The sequence below is a fragment of the Frankliniella occidentalis genome, unplaced genomic scaffold (genome assembly GCF_000697945.3).
Source record: "Frankliniella occidentalis isolate FOCC.00 unplaced genomic scaffold, Focc_3.1 Scaffold39, whole genome shotgun sequence".
Classification (NCBI taxonomy): Eukaryota; Metazoa; Arthropoda; class Insecta; order Thysanoptera; family Thripidae; genus Frankliniella; species Frankliniella occidentalis.
The window spans coordinates 334,479-350,201 of record NW_026267169.1 but is presented as its reverse complement, the minus strand read 5'-3'; the positions used below and the strand labels follow the sequence as shown (position 1 = coordinate 350,201).

General features: G+C 48.4%; 4 protein-coding genes across 8 annotated transcripts in view; 2 read left to right on the top strand and 2 right to left on the bottom strand.

Moving 5' to 3' along the window:
- The window catches only part of LOC113213029 (uncharacterized), a 22,607-nt gene extending 21,147 nt beyond the window's left edge, over positions 1-1,460 (bottom strand). Inside the window, exon 1 of the mRNA XM_026431938.2 lies at positions 1,312-1,460. Within this exon, the coding sequence (XP_026287723.2) occupies positions 1,312-1,318 (7 nt within the window). The 5' untranslated portion in view covers positions 1,319-1,460. The remainder of the gene's footprint in view (positions 1-1,311) is intronic.
- On the top strand, positions 684-6,760 carry LOC113213034 (zinc finger protein OZF). Of its 5 annotated transcripts, XM_026431952.2 has the most exons (6): positions 686-916; positions 1,037-1,155; positions 2,189-2,349; positions 2,707-3,294; positions 4,249-4,364; positions 4,449-6,760. In XM_026431952.2, the coding sequence occupies exons 4-6, from the start codon at positions 2,750-2,752 to the stop codon at positions 5,165-5,167; spliced, it is 1,380 nt and encodes a 459-aa protein (XP_026287737.1). In that variant the 5' UTR covers positions 686-916; positions 1,037-1,155; positions 2,189-2,349; positions 2,707-2,749; the 3' UTR covers positions 5,168-6,760. The 5 variants fall into 5 exon arrangements, with proteins under 5 accessions (XP_052122464.1, XP_026287734.1, XP_026287737.1 ...); XM_052266504.1 differs by having other exon boundaries at positions 684-968; positions 4,249-6,760; XM_026431949.2 differs by having other exon boundaries at positions 685-916; positions 4,249-6,760.
- A 408-nt stretch (positions 6,761-7,168) lies between these two features.
- LOC113213024 (putative inorganic phosphate cotransporter) lies at positions 7,169-12,560 on the top strand. Its single transcript, XM_026431933.2, has 9 exons — positions 7,169-7,362; positions 8,399-8,637; positions 8,770-9,003; positions 9,265-9,352; positions 10,016-10,218; positions 11,235-11,405; positions 11,692-11,824; positions 11,916-12,154; positions 12,285-12,560. The coding sequence occupies exons 1-9, from the start codon at positions 7,341-7,343 to the stop codon at positions 12,468-12,470; spliced, it is 1,515 nt and encodes a 504-aa protein (XP_026287718.1). The 5' UTR covers positions 7,169-7,340; the 3' UTR covers positions 12,471-12,560.
- Positions 12,516-15,723, bottom strand: part of LOC113213025 (apolipoprotein D) — a 5,032-nt gene continuing 1,824 nt past the window's right edge. The window contains exons 3-7 of the mRNA XM_026431934.2: positions 13,965-14,134; positions 13,176-13,309; positions 13,019-13,104; positions 12,825-12,926; positions 12,516-12,721 (exon numbers count right to left, since the gene is read on the bottom strand). Coding sequence (XP_026287719.2) covers positions 12,597-12,721; positions 12,825-12,926; positions 13,019-13,104; positions 13,176-13,309; positions 13,965-14,134 — 617 coding nt within the window. The 3' untranslated portion in view covers positions 12,516-12,596. The remainder of the gene's footprint in view (positions 12,722-12,824; positions 12,927-13,018; positions 13,105-13,175; positions 13,310-13,964; positions 14,135-15,723) is intronic.

Below are 15,723 nucleotides of genomic sequence, written 5' to 3'. Positions count from 1 at the left end.
CCGAAATTGTAATTGCGTTGCGGGGATAGTAAATATTGTCCGATCGAGTTGCGATTTTTTGCATTGTGTTCTACGACTCAAATGTCCACTTTTCCGCACCCCGCCGAATCCGCGCGGAAGAAAACCCTGTTTTCAATACACCCTATTCGCCAGTGCGATGCTGATAAGTAGTGCGTGATGCTGTGAGGAGGGCTACCCAGCTGCGCCGCTCCGCGCCAGCCTCGCCCCGCCCCACACCACCCCGCCTCACCCCACCCCATCATCACCCTCACCTAACGCCCACTTCCGCCGCCATAGTGGCCGCCTCGTTCGCCATACGCAACCCCGCCCCACAGGCCAGTGTTACCACCCGAACAAAATATCCCTCCTGGGTCGCCAAAGCCCAAATATCAGAGGACAAATGCTCCAGCAAAAAGTTGCAAGGGAATCGACCATCGGTGTTTTAAACCAGTCGGCACAGCGTGAAGGGCCCTTTAGCGTTACTATGTCTGTTCTCACGCGAACCCACCGGGAAATTTTGTGGTCACCCCATGTCAACCCTTGCGCTCCGAGCTCCGACCCGGGTCCAAACCCGCCCTGCGCCGCCCCGCCCCACGCCGTCCCGCCCCGCCTCGCCCCGCCCCGCGGTGCTGGCTCCCTGCCCTGGGCGGCCCCGCCCTGCCAAGCCCTCCCAACTCAACTTTCCCCCTCCCCTCCCCACCATTCCCTCCCCTCTAGTTGTACCTCCGGGGCCTCGACTGGCTCGCGCCTGCGTATCCCAATCGATAGTGTGGGGATGAGATGAAAGATTAGGTCATCAAGATTTAACTTTTGCAATAATTAAGCATGAATGTGACGACCAACGTAACCGACCTGAGTTCTGATTGTTAGTACGCCTGGCTGTATTGCCCGTCGACCCAGCTGTTGGGCTGTGAAGGTAGAGTGCCGCCGTTGTTTATACTCAGAGGACACCTTGTGTTTATGTCCTGGTAAACGAAACGCAATGTTCTTGAACGTGGAATGTACAAGTGTTAATAATTGTTTCTCTACCGTTCAGGAGCCGTTTGAGTGCGAGGCCGCTCTACTGTGACTACAAACAGATGTAAACATAACCCTACTTTGAAGGAAGCCTACAGGTGCCAAAGTTCCAAGAAAACGCTAATATATACACCGTTGGTGGGTATTATCAAACATTTTTCGGTTCAAAAGAGCACCCTTCTCCTTCAGTGTAGCCTTCTCCGATCGCGCATAATCGACAAGACGGCATTGTTTTCAAGAACCTAACCAACTTTGGGCGCCCGTTTACGCTGAGATTGAATCAGTTCCACTCACCTCCCATTAGTGTTTGCACTTCTGCATTTATATTTGAGCTTTGAAGACTTTTTCGAGACGTCTCCGACTCCGACACTCGTCGAATGCTGAATAGGTTTCGTCTCGCGGTCCAGTGTTCGTCAAGCGCCAACCCAGTTCAGTTTGCCCGAGCGTTGTGTACACACGATCAGTGTCAAGCTAGATCTAAAAAAAAACATATCCATTGTGTTTGTAGTGCATTTGTTTGTTTTGTTTTCATGTGACCGAATTGTGTAAATAGTAGTCCTTGCGTCCCTTGTAGTGGTTTTCAAACAATTCCGTTTCTTTGTCACAAGTTTGGTTTTCTTTGAATGAAGGTTGTCTGCTATCGCCTCAAGCATACGTGTCGCTTGTTCTTTTCTGGTTATTTGGGTTTCATGGTCAATTTATCTGCTCTTTTCTGGTACTGCTACAAACGTGTAACGACTGACAGTATTTCGTTCAACGTTTATTATGGTTTGCTCGGCTTGATTATTGATATTTGTTTCAGTAAGTTAGGTTATGGGTGGGCTTTTGCATAGGAGATGCGTGGGGTAGCGACAGCCAGTCTGGCGGTATCCATTGTGTGTTGAGACCTCACTCGACCGTGAGCTTGATTATATTCCCGTATTGCGTTTCGAGATAGGTTAAGTTTTCTGTAGGATTTAAGATTTCATGCAATGTTAATTCTTTATTTGTGAGTTGGAAAAGTTATTTTTGACTTAATTAGTCAGTGTAGAATGATCCAAGTTATTCAATGTGTCATTCATTGCAGCGAGACATTTTAAGATGTTAAATTTACTTCTGGCGATTTTTTTTTTTTAATTTCTTTTGTCATCTGTAATTTGAATGATAACTTTAAATTTATTTTGTTTTTCAGGTGCCAGTGCTTCACTTTGTTCCTTCAATGAATTGAGAAACGTGGCTGTTAAGGTACAATTTTTGTCGATGACAGCTCATACCAAGTGGACTAAATTTCCGACGGAACATAAGTTCTTATGTTCAGCAACCAACATCTTCACCAGGCAGTTACAAACTTAAGTGAGTTAACTTTTCTCAAAGATATTCAAAATGCAGTTTGCTAAATTGTGTAGATTATAGCATTTTGGTAAAGCTGAAATGTTTAAGAATGAGGGAATCAAGAGAACGGAAGTCACCATGCTTTAGCATAGTGATATCTGTTTTTTTGTGCCCCTCATTCTTCTTCTTTTCTGCTTTACCAGAATGCCTTATTAATTTACACACTTTTACATGGTCTTTAGATAATTGTATAGTCTGCCAAAAAAAGTATCAAACCTTTTTTCTTTCTCTTTTGCTATATTTAAATGAAATGATTCATCTCTCTCTCTCTCTCTGGGACTCCCCACTGTAACGTTCCTCACTCTTTTTCCTCTCCAGGACGATCGTGGAGCGCGCGTGGAGAAGCGGGCCTGACAGGGTCATGACGACGGCCCCACACTCGTGCGCGCCGCCCATCCCCCCCGCGCACAGCCATGTCCCGGTGCCCGTGCCGGGGGCCCACGGGGCGGCGGGGGATGCCGGCTTCATGCAGCACTCGTGCTGGATGTGCGGCAAGAGCTCGGCGACGCACCGCGATAACGTGACGCACATGATGACCCACCTGAACGAGCACCAGCCCTACCTGTGCATGATGTGCGGCCAGCGCTTCCCGCACGGCCACCTCATGTCGCAGCACGTGGCCGCGCACGAACAGTACGCCGCGATCGCCAACGCGGCCGCGGGCGCGTCGGCCACCACCGGGGGCTCCAGCGGGGGAAGCTCCGGGTCCACGGGCTCCGGGAGCGCGGGCGGCTCCGGCACCTCGGGCTCCAGCTCGAGCCAGGCGCAGGAGAACGGGCGCAGCTCGGAGGAGAGGGTGACCAACACCCAGGGCAGCCAGTTCCACCCGCCCAACCCCTGCCCGAGCCAGAGCCAGAGGACACCCTCGCAGTCGCAGACCGCCGAGTGCGAGACCTGCGGCAGGAGGTATCATGCCCAGCCCAGACCAGCCCAGCCCGCGTAGACCGCTGGTGCTGTTGAATAAGCCGTCAGCCTGGGTATATGAAGGGATTCCTTTCGAAATAGATCTCAATTTTGAACAATTTGTGTTTAAACATGGATATAATTTTTTTTTTCAATCAATGTCCTGCAAGTCAAAGCCAAATTCTGATGGTTTTAATTATAAGTTAGAGGAAATGGAAACTCATGGCTTATTTTTCAGCACTGGTGCGCCAGATGAACAAAGTGTGATTTCCTGTTTATTGCCCCTCTGACTTAAATTGAATTCTAAAAATCAGTCTTTATTTCGTCAGAATGGCAGGATTTTACTCTTTGTCTTCTTTTGCGCGCTGTTAGTGTTAAGGTTTTCAATAATCCTGTGTCATTTAAATTTTTTTATTCAAAGTTTTTTTTTTTGTTTTTTTTTTTTGTTTTTTTTTTTGTTTTTTTTTTCAATATCTGAAAGAAGCCTTTATGATCAGACTTTGTCAGACTATTAATTCTTCAAAACCCAAATGCCTTTTAATTTCTCTTTTACTGTTGAAGCACAGTATATCTTGTTACAATTAAAGACACAGACATATTGAAAGCTGCTTGTACATAGTTATTTTCTGTGATATGTAGACATTTTATCATGTCTCAGAGTAAGTATGTGTGATTTACCAGATTTATACAATTTTTATAACTTTCCCTTTGCTCAATTTAACTCATTGAGAATATTTTTGTTCTTCTTTAGTGGTGTGGCCGTAAAACTACACAATTTTAACATATCTTCTGGTATCTATTGGTTCTGGAATTGTTTCTTCCATTTTGTCTGCCCTTCATCTTTTTCAAAATTACACTACCTCTTTATGTCTTTGGTTTCTGGTTCTGTCTTCCGCATCTTCATTGGTGATCTATCCAGGAAGGTAACTTGAAATAATGAATAATTTTTGTTTCCAGAGATTTGGTCGGGAGCCACCGTTTGGGCCATGATGACAAGCCATTCAATTGTTCATCATGCAGTAAGGGCTTTGTATGGAAGTCAGACTTCACAAAACACCAAATGATGCACTCTGGTGAGAAGCCATTCAAATGCCAGTGGTGCTCCAAAGGTTTTGCGTGGAAGTCAGACCTCAACAAGCACACTATGATCCACACAGGGGAGAAGCCGTTCAAATGTGACCTCTGCACCAAGGGATTCATCTCCAAGTCGGACCTGTCCAAACACCAGATGATCCATGTCGGGGAGAAGCCATTCAAGTGTCACCTCTGCGGGAAAGGATTCGTCTGGAAGTCGGACCTCACCAAGCACCTCATGGTACATACGGGTGAGAAACCATTTAAATGTGATCTCTGCCCAAAAAAGTTTGCTCGCAAGGACAAACTCAAGTACCATGTTCTCACTCATAGTGAACATAAGCCTTTTGCATGTGAGGTTTGTAGTAAGGGTTTTGTATCCAAGTCGGACTTTCAAAGACATCTTATTGTCCATTCTGGTGAAAAGCCCTTTAGATGTGACCTCTGCAGCAAAGGGTTTATAACAAAGTCTGATCTTACAAAACATCTAATGATTCACATTGCCGAGAAACCTTACAAGTGCCAGCTATGTGGCAAAGGGTTTGTTTGGAAATCAGACCTTACAAAGCACCTTATGATACATACTGGGGAAAAGCCTTTCAAATGTGAGATGTGCAGTAAAGCTTTTGCACGAAAGGACAAGTTGAAATGCCATCTACTCATTCACAGTGAGCAGAAACCTTACGTCTGTGAGGTGTGTGGCAAGGCTTTTGTATCCAAAGACAGCTATCGTCGTCATGTTATGATTCATTATGGAGATCAACCTGTAGAATGGAGAGTATGCAGTGCAAGAATTGCCTAGCAAAAGGAAAGGGGCGATGCTGCTCCTATCATAAGCCATCACCCCCACATTCCTAACTCTCCTGTTGGAGGAGAGCATTTTCTTGCACACCTGTGAGTGGTATGTTTTGTTAATTTTGAGTCACTGGATACCATTGTGAATATTGTTCAAGAACTTAAATACCTAGGCAGAACTTTTGTGGCTTCCAAGTGCAATTGGCACTATGCACTGATTTGAAATGACCAGAAACAAAGACATGTGGAATGTCTGCTTCAAATCTAAACCAGATGTGATGACAGCCTGAAAATTGCTATTCTCTTAAGTTCTCCTTACCTGGGCCAGATCTGTACCAAAATCTCAAATTGTCTGTCATTCCTCATTTTTGTTTGATCTATGGCATCAGGTACAGTCATGTCAACCTTGTCTGTGACAAGGGAACAATAATAGACTTACAGAAATGTGAACATTTTTGAGGTAACAGTGAAAAGATTCTACATGGTTCTGTTTCTATTTCCTACCTGATTAATGTAAGCAGCCTTTGTCACTACATTGCAAATACTATGTTAAGTCTAGAGAATTTATTGGTCTGACAGATGGGATTTAAACAATTTGAATCACAACTGTTAGTACTTTTAAGTAAAGCATTTGACCGACACATAATGGTATGCTTGTTCAAGAGGGAGCTATAAGCAATTTCTGTGTGATATTATACAACCCTCCAAGTGGTATGTTAGTTTTTATTATTTGATTCGTCATTTTACCGTAATTACAATATACAAAAATGCGAGTCATGATTGTAATCTAGTTGTATGACCTCATGGCAAGATTGATAGATTAAACCTAGACTATTTGAACTGTTACCTTTCTGGCTTCCTATCACACACTCAAAGTGTAGAAGCCTTTATTACCAACATTGTCATGAATTATTTGTATACTGGGGGATTTGAACCAACTATTCGATCTAAATGATACTTTTATCAGTTTCATATTGTTTTGATTAATTTTTAGTAGAGGCGTCAAAGTGATCAGGATTAAATCCATAGCAGCGAACAAATGTCCATGGTGCTACTATTAATTTAGCATGTCCAGACCAAATTTTTACTCTACTGTTAGAGTGCTTTCCCTGTTTTTTTTTTTTGTTTTTTTTGTTTTGTTTTTTTTACATGAGAATGAACCTTTTTTCCTAGTTTTTGCCATAACACCAAGAATGATTGATTATTGAATGATAGTTTGTGTGAAAATGTGTAATTAAAAAGATATTTCAATTTGTAGAAAATGTTTAAGTCAATACATGTTATACAAATTACTCTGTTAAAAGTGTCATGTGATGTACTTAGCAATGTTATTTGTATTTAGTTATCTGTTTGATATTCTATCAAATTAATATAAAGAAATGTGGCCTATTATGGCCAACAAGCATTTATGTCTTTTAGAAAAACAAACAAAATCATTTGATGTTATGTTTTTAGTTCATGTGACACAGAGTATATCATACAATAAAAGAGATAAAGAACTTAAAATGATGAGACTAAAATGCCATGCTTGAATAGCACCAGCACCGCAATGTAAAAGAAAATATATGGAGTGAAATAAACGTAAGAGAGTATATGGAAACCGTTCTCTATTATATGTTTTGTATAGACATACTGTTTACCATATGATTGTCCTGTACTGTCTACCGCCAAGAGGAGGCATACGGTCCTGTGTGTGCTTGTGTGACATAGCCCGGCCCAGATAGCTGACTTTTATGAATGCCATTTGATGCAAGAGGACCTGAGCATTTATCTGGCTTGTCCTCAGCTAGTCGGGAACAAGCTAATCCGCTGGTTTTGGCAGATAAGCGCATTCGTCTCCTATGACTCGTCGGACATCGCGTGAGGGGAGGCAAAGGATAAGACTGGGTTGCCTATCCACAGGAGTGCCAAGCTCTCGGCACGAAAGTCACTGCCAAGCCCGGCGCACCGTTAGGGCGGCCTGAAGGTGGGGGTAGGTGTTTCAGTGCTGAGAGGTTGGCGTCTGCTTGGCCGATACTCTTTCTCTCTCGTGCGCGCAGCGTCCCCGAGCGCTCCATTTAGACGGGTGTCCCCCGGCCCCGGCGCCAGCGGCGCGTCTTAGTAACACTTTGGCACATCAGTCGCCGGCATGCAGACGTGAAGTCTTCAGCCTCTCGGCACGCTCGACTACTCTACCGGCCATGCCTCGGCAACCCATTCTGAGTACGTAAAGTTCCCCTGCCCTTCCCGACCTCGTACCCCATCCGCCAGACAATGCGATGGCCTGATGTGTTGTTTCCCCCTCCCCCATGTGACCTCACGGTTAGACAAGTCAAGCACCGCGGCGCATTTGCTTGGGCGTCCGCCGAGCCTGTACTGACCTCACTAGCACGCCCGATGCACCTTCCTGGCCGCGGACCAGGTCCACCGTCTGGCTACTATCGCGATGTCATGCTCGGCCGCGGAGTATGGCCAGACGCAGCCGCCGATAATGCCAGCGCTCATAAGAGGGCCCCAGACATTAGATATACTCCTCGGCCGAGTGGCTCTACCACCTGGCAGTGGTGGCGACTCTGCTACTTGTGTTGTTTGATTTATGAAGGCTGTATCGGTACATGCCGTGTGACGGGGCTGCGGCCTGCCGCTTAGTTAGCAGTTTGCGGGTTCGCCTTCACTTCAACTTCAACGAGGGTTATAACGACGACTGCTTACACGGTCCAATTCTGAGGCGCCTTGGCCTCCGCGGTAGGCAAACCCGCAACACTGCTGTGTCGTAGCTCTGACACACGGTCCATCCATTATAGCCACCCAGTCGCCTTTCGATCTTTTGGGCGACTCCTGCTCGACGCCTGCCTGCAGGTCTCAGGGTAGGCCATCCCGCAGTGCACGCATGCACTGCCACTGCAGATGTTGCCTACCCATCAGGCGCTATGAGAGCTTGCGTCTGCTGAGCTCGGCTAGCTCGTCACGGCGAATGACGGGCGTACTTTCTGGATGGACCCTAATCCATCCTTTCATTCTGGTTATGCGGTTCTACTCTACCCGATGCAGGCGTGCAGACTGGTTGCATGCTCGCAGGGGGCCGCAAGGTGCCGTGGTAAGGAGCGGTAGCCAAGCCTGACCGCACGCCCGCATTCGGTGTAGTAACCCGACGAAAAGGGAGGGCCTCGAATCCACGCCAATGCTTTACATTTCGTCTCTTCCCCTGAGAGTTTTATCAATTTCTTGTCGACGCCGCTGATAGAGATGTTTTGTTCAGCGTTCGTGCCGTCATGGGTGCAGCAGCGGTATGTGCTGTCCGTGATGTTGCTCCTGGCCGTCATGAACATGTATACGATGCGCGTGTGCCTGTCGGTGGCCATCGTGCAGATGGTGTCCCACGACACGCCCGGCGGCGGCGACGGTGGTGACGCCGGCGCGATGGTGGTCGTGGACCCGGATCGATGCGACCCTCCCGGCGGCAACCAGACCTCCGGCGGTGACCCGGCCTCCGAAACCGTAAGCATATCGAGAACAACTCGTCCTGGTGATTGGTACAGTGCCCCCTCCAACCCCTCCAGGGCCCGCGACCAATAATAGCCGCACGCGTGGTCCGCACTCTCTGACCCTCTGCCCTTCCCACTGCTCCAGGACGGCGAGTTCGCGTGGTCACCGACGCTGCAGGGCGTGATCCTCAGCTCGTTCTACTACGGCTACGTCGTCTCGCACCTGCCGGGCGGCGTGTTCGCCGACCGCTTCGGCGGCAAGCACGCCCTGGGCTACGGGCTGCTCGTCACCAGCGTGACCACCCTGCTGTCGCCCGTGGCCGCGCGCCTCGGCTCCGGCTACCTCATCGCCATCCGGATCATCATGGGGCTGGGCGAAGTAGGTGAGCGGTGCGGGCGAGCCCGGCGGCGAGCCTGCCCAATTGGCCCTTCACAAAAAAATAAAAATAAAAGTAAATCAGTGTACACCTTTTGAAAAAGAGAAAAAAATGAAAAAATGAAAAAAAAAAAAAACAACAGAAAAATCGGTGTACGGTAGAATTTGTATAGTGAAGTACCCCCTGGAGCCTTGCCCCGTGCGCCGTGCGCCGTGCGCTGGCACGCTGTGCATATTGCTCTAATCCGCACCCTCCTGTTGCAGGGCGTCACCTTCCCGGCGATAAGCGCTCTGCTGTCTGAATGGATCCCGCCGTGCGAGCGCAGCCGCCTGGGAGCCTTCGTCTACGCTGGTAGGCCCACCCCGTCTTTCTTTATTTTCTACTTGATTTATCTCAGTCAGTGGGTCATTTCGGAGCGCATATGCCGCAGGCCTGCGCGTCCCCGATCACTAAGCGATCTCGGATCGCGATCCTTCCAGCCCCGGGCGAGGAGGCACCCCGCCTGTGCACCTGCTTGCGGTACAGTATCAGCACAAAGTGCACGGCTCGGCGCGCGTCGTACCGCCTGGTTCTGGTGCACTGCTGCGTAGTAGTGAACGTACGTAGAGCGCCCTATCATTCATTACGGCGTCGTGCTTGGCTGCCCACGCCGTCCGGCCCGGTTGGGCAAGAGTCCCAAGATACTTTTATACTTTCTCACCCTCTGCGCTGGCAATACACATCATGCAGCCCCTTCGGGTTACACTTGATTGAACACGTGCAAGTATTCAACATACAGTTGTACACTTGCAAGTATTTAACTTGCAGTTACACACTTGCGGCACACAAGTGTTGAGCAGTTGATATTCATTCTTCAGTACCCCGTTCAGTACGCAATTTTTAAAATCCCATCGAAAAAAAAATGCCTCAACAACATAATTTCCCCCTAATTGTAGACATTTTCGACGTTTTGGGGAATAATTTGTTGACATCTTTCATGCCAAAAGTGACAGCCTGTAAGGTCCCTACCCACAGGTGCGCAGCTGGGCAGCGTGCTGGGCACGGCGGGGGGCGGGCTGGCGCTGCACTACCTGGACTGGCCCGCCACCTTCTACATCTTCGGCGCCCTGGGCATGGCGTGGTACGTGCTGTGGCTCTTGCTCTGCTACTCGTCACCCTCCGAGCACCCCTTCATCTCGCAGGAGGAGCGGGATTTCTTGGCGCACCAAATCAAGCAGGTTGGCTTTTATTTCTCTCTTGTGCAACTGAGTCACTTTGTGAATGTAAAACTGCCGCAGGCTAAGCAGCATTTCTTTTATTATTTTCATTATCAATTTACCCGTGTTTTGGATTTATTTATTGACATGGTTGGAGGACAGATTCTCAGAGTTGGTAAAGCGCCTGTGAGGTAGGCAAAATACGGCCACGCTGTCTGGGCGGGTGGCCTACCCTTCAGTTGGCAGGGGCTTTTGGTTGGCTGATGTTTGTGGTCGCGGTCGTGGCTTATGGTCGCCGACAGGCCAAGTAAGCTCGGCCCCTGCCGAACGGAGTTGCCTGCGGAGCGAAGTGGCGCGGCGCTGGCAACTTCGTTTGGCGGAAGGGCGGGCCTGTTTTTGTTTTCAGTTAGGGAAAGCAAAATTTTAAAGACAGAGAAAAAGGTTTATTATGTTTTAATTTTAATTTCGTTGTGGTAGTGCTTTCGCCCGCACAAATTATATGCGCATGCGCAGATTGTGACTTTCTGAGATACTAGAGAATCGAGGGCAAACGGAATGGATTGGATGTTAAGACTGTATTGGTGGTTGGAGGAGTAAGCAACGTTTGTTGTGAGCAGGCAAATTAAAACGAACCAAAGCGTAGCTAGAAAGCAAGGTTAGACGTGGCTGTCCATTGTCTAATGCAGCAATGAAACATGGGCTATCTTTGCGGTGCGTACTGTCCAGGTCGGCGCCTGTGAAACTCGGGGTAGGCCACTCTGCAGTACACGTATGCACGGCACGCACGGTTTTGCCTACCTACCAGGCGCTATGAGAGCTTGCTTTGGCTGTGCTCGGCAGTTTCGTAACGGAAAATAACGGACGCACTGATTGCTCCCAACAGTCAAAGAAACGAGCTTACTCCTTCGCACACAAATAATATTGTGTTCCACCTCTTACGTTATGCGCACGCTAAAACTGACTGCTTGGAAACCAAGAACCGAGCAGTCATTTTTAGCGTGCGGATGGGATTGAGAGGCCTAATATTTGCGCTACAGGTGGGCGGCGAATCTGCAGCGCGGCCGCGGACTCCGTGGCGGGGCATCCTGACGTCCCGGCCCGTGTGGGGGCTGGTGGTCATCCAGGTGGGGCACGACTGGGGCTTCTTCACGCTGCTCACGGACCTGCCCAAGTACATGCGCAGCGTGCTCCGCTTCGACATCGCACAGGTCAGTCATAGTCATGTGAAGTCTCGAAAAAAGGTTGTGCCTCGGGGTGTCACAGCAGCCGACGGGCCCGCCTGCAAGCGCCCACCGATTTTCTCCGTTTTTTCTTGATTTTCTTTGATTTGTTTTTCTGAGTTTATCTGATAATTTTAATTGCTTTTTATCGAGTTTTCGACAGAAATTCTGATTTTCCCTGTTTTTTTTTTGGCGGGGGGGGGAAGGGGGTAACACTGATTTGTTTAGTGGGGTCACCCCCTCCCCACGCCATCATGTTTTTCTTGTTGCTCAGAACGGCGCGCTGTCGTCGCTGCCGTACCTGACCATGTGGGGCACGTCCATGGTGTTCGGCGCCGTGGCCGACTGGCTTATCTTGCGGGGCACCCTGTCCGTGCTCAGCGTGCGCCGCCTGTTCACGACCATAGGTGAGCTGAGTAACCGCCTTGAAGGTCGATAGAACATCTGTTTTCCATTTCTTTGAAATTTTACAAAACGCAACATCAATAACATTGGCAGCGTCGCTGACGTGCGCCGTGGGCATCATCGCGGCCTCGTTCGCGGGCTGTGACTGGGTGGCCGTGGTGGCGCTGCTGACGGCGGGGCTGGGCGGCATGGGCGGCGCCTACTGCGGCATGCGGATCAACGCCCTGGACCTGTCGCGCCGGCACGCCGGCACCGTCATGGCCCTCGTCAACGGGGTGGGCGCCGTGTCCGGGATCGTGTCCCCGCTGCTCATCGGCATGCTCACGCCCCACGTGAGTACTACACTGCCTCGGCCACGAGCCGGATCGCTTTGCCCGTTTCCATTTTCCCCCCAAAATAAATAAATAATCAAACATTGTCATCACCGTGATGGTACCCCTGCTATGTTTTCGTGCTGTTCAGGAGACGATGGCGGAGTGGCGCCTCACCTTCTGGATCGTGTTTGGAGTGCTGCTCGTGACCAACACGGTCTACGTGCTGCTGGCGCGGGCCGACATCCAGCCGTGGGATCGGCCCGAGGCGGAGCCGTACGCGCCATACCTGCCCTCGTCGCATTCCGCCGAGCACCAGGGGGAAGGTCGAGGGTGAGGTCGGACGTTGAGGGACAAAGGGTTTGAGCGAGAGAAAAGAAAAGTCTGTGCATTTTGTTATTTGTTCAAAATAAAATAGCGAGGTAGATTTGTCGTTAAAATATTTAGTATGCGCAGCGTTGATTTAACAGTCTTGTTTGGTGGGCTTGAGAGCGCGTTTGTTGATTTTGTTGAGCTCGATGGCGGCATCTACTTCCTTTTGGGCCGCATCGGTCAAGGTGGGGGCACGGCCGAGGACCCAGACAGATTCTGTGGGCAGAGCAAATTATGAGTGACACAATATCTCGGCAGCTGGCCGTTGAAATTCGTCGCAGCCACCACGGCTGCCATATTTTACTTCTTAATAACTTACCAATCTTTAGGAAGCCCAAAAGATCCGTGCATGAGTAAACGAGGGAGTAGTTGTCGTAGTCGGTGGCGAGCACCCAGTAGGGGGCTTCACGCTTGCCAAAGACTAATTTTGCAAAACACAAGAAAGGCATGTTTTTACCAACTGACTTACACCTTATCAGGGTACTCTAATCTGAAATCTCTTTTAGTGCTTACTAGGAACATTGAAGACTACGTTGAGCTCTCCTTTGTCCTGGCTAGTGAGGTCGGCGTAGCCACTCTGGCTTACTTCGCCGCCGAAGCTGGACAAGAATACAGAGATGAAAATCGAACCTGTTGACACTTAGCTTTTCCCATCCGGTGCGAGACTTACATGGTCTGCATAGTGTTCTTGACGGTCACCCTGCCGCTCACGTCTTGGTCCAACTCGTAGTCAGCGGTGGCGCACTTGCCCGCGAGCTCCCAGATCTGGGCGAAGCGCTCGATCTCGTACCACTTGCCGACATACTGGTGAAAGCAAAACCAAAGGGTGGTTGCATCAAAATTGGTGAGCACTTTTCGCTTACGCAGCTGCTATTCAGCTGTGACGCTAGCGTCACCCCAAATGTCATAATTAAAAAGGTAAGACAACAACGGGATATGCTACAGAAAACAGAGTCGCCTTTCGGGCGTGCACAATTATTATTCCGTCACCAGCTTTGTATGCGAAGTTTGCATGTGCATATGCCTTCTTCCCTTGCTGTGTTCTTCAAGCAGCAGAAAAGGTTATCTTTCATACATCTTTGTGGTACAAATTGTACAGGGTGAAGGAGGCAGGCATTGGAGACGGCCTATGTCATGCAAACTTCGTATACAAAGGTGTAAAACGAGAGTACGTCAAAGGTGAACGCCAGAAAGAGAGACAAGTCGCTCTGTATTCTGTAGCATACACCATTGTTGGATACACCTTGTACACCTTCTTTGAAATAAGAGTATACAATTGACGAATCTCTCCTCTGACAACTAGGGGGTTAACTCAAACACAAGCTTTACCTCGAGCTTTACCTTCTTGCCAACAGCAAGAGTGGAAAAAGTTCTTCAAACGGACATTGTAAACTGCCAAAACGTAAAGCCTTTTTTTTGTGGCAAAAGTCTAGTGAGAATTTTGGGGTGTACTACTCACTCTTGTGGGCAGGAAGGGCGTGACCGCGCCGCTCTCCTTCCGGCAGGAGCCGAGGCTGATCTCGAAGGCCAGGGCCTGAGCGGCCAGGCAGAGGCACACAAAGAGTACGGCGGCGGAGGAGTTCATCTTGCGATACGAGATGCGACTGTGGCGTCCGTCCGCGAGGTCCCCTTTTATTTACTCTGTTTTGCAAACCTACTGGGCCTTCGTTACGTAACAAGTAAGTGTTTTCAGGTTGGCCGGCCCGACTGCGTTCAAGTGCGGTGCGCCATCTGCGATTGTGACACTTGAGCAAACAATACAGAGTCCGAACAGCACGTTTTCTTTTCGAAAAGGTAGTAATTATTCGCACCTGCTGTTCTTAACTTTGTTTTGTGACATCTACCTACAGTGTGTTTTAATGGCGCCATTTTATTTTTATTCAATACGATGCATCTATTTATGGCTACTCGCAAACTGCTTCAGCTAGGTGAAAATGGGCACCGGAAATGGCTCCGTCCACATTCCATGTGAGCACCCTATGCCTAGATACACGTGTTGGTCGTTACGGTATGACTTACCATAGTTTGTCAAGAGACTTTACAATTTAAATGAAGCACTTTCTTGGGACAGTTGACCATGGGTTGAACTATGGGACAGGTCTCGAATGAGGTCGAGTCTCTAAAGTGACAATTAAAGATGACATCCAAGGTAAAGCTGCCAAAAATCTATGTGGAATGGCACTTCATAAGGTTGTGTCTCCCATGGCGGGAGGCGGCAGGTTGCCTACCGCGACCGCTCTCCCATCTCCCTCCGAGCCTGAACGCCAAGTGCGTAGGCAACCCATCAGCTCCCGCGTATCCTCCCAGACACAAAGTATGAATAGGCCCCTTCAACGCTTGTTAGCGTTCAAGACGCCAATATTTGGCGTTCTTGGAAGAAGGCCACGGGTTGTACTTTCGCAATGAATCAACATCAAATCTGGTCTTAAACACTGAATCTGGATTTGTGATAAATTAACCCTCATTTCTGCCATAACTCGTTTTTTACGATTCCTTCTATTTATCGCTTTTCTGGACATGGGAAAGTAATCACAAAAATAATGTGATAACTTTTTATCGCAAGTTTTTGTGATAAACATAAATACTAGCTCCCGTTATACACAACAACAAAAGTTATCGTATTATTTTTGTGATAACTTGCCCTTATACTTTTCATTGCATGTTCTTTTGCGATAAAAAGTTATCATGTCTATAAAAGCGATAAATCAGAGGAATCAGAAAATTGAGTAATCGCAAACTTTTGTGATAAAAGTATCATAGATCCAGATTCAGTGAAGACCAGTCACGTTGCATTTCAAGTAAGATGACCGATTACATAAAGAGATTAGGAAGCCCAGGTTTACAAGTGGGCTTGCACGTTCCGTCCCCGCATGGCAAGCCAACCGCGCTGCGCGGGAGGACGCTCGCCACTAGGCAACCAATTTTACACTGAAAAAAGGAAGGTGCTACATAGTACTTATGTAGAGGTGCTCAAAAAGTTTTGAGTTTAGTGCCTTTCTTGAAGCATGCGATGTAGCCCTAAAGGCTCTAAAAGTTAGTGCCTTTGGCAGTTTTGATGATCCTCGATTCGCAATAAATTTAAAAAGGCATGAAAACTGCGAAAGGCACTAATTTTAGGTCCTTCGAAGCTATTCATTGTTTTAACATAGTCATTCAACTCAAAATTTCTGGTTCGTGTTTGAAATGTTGCTCGTGTCGAGCGCGATCTGCGATCTGCT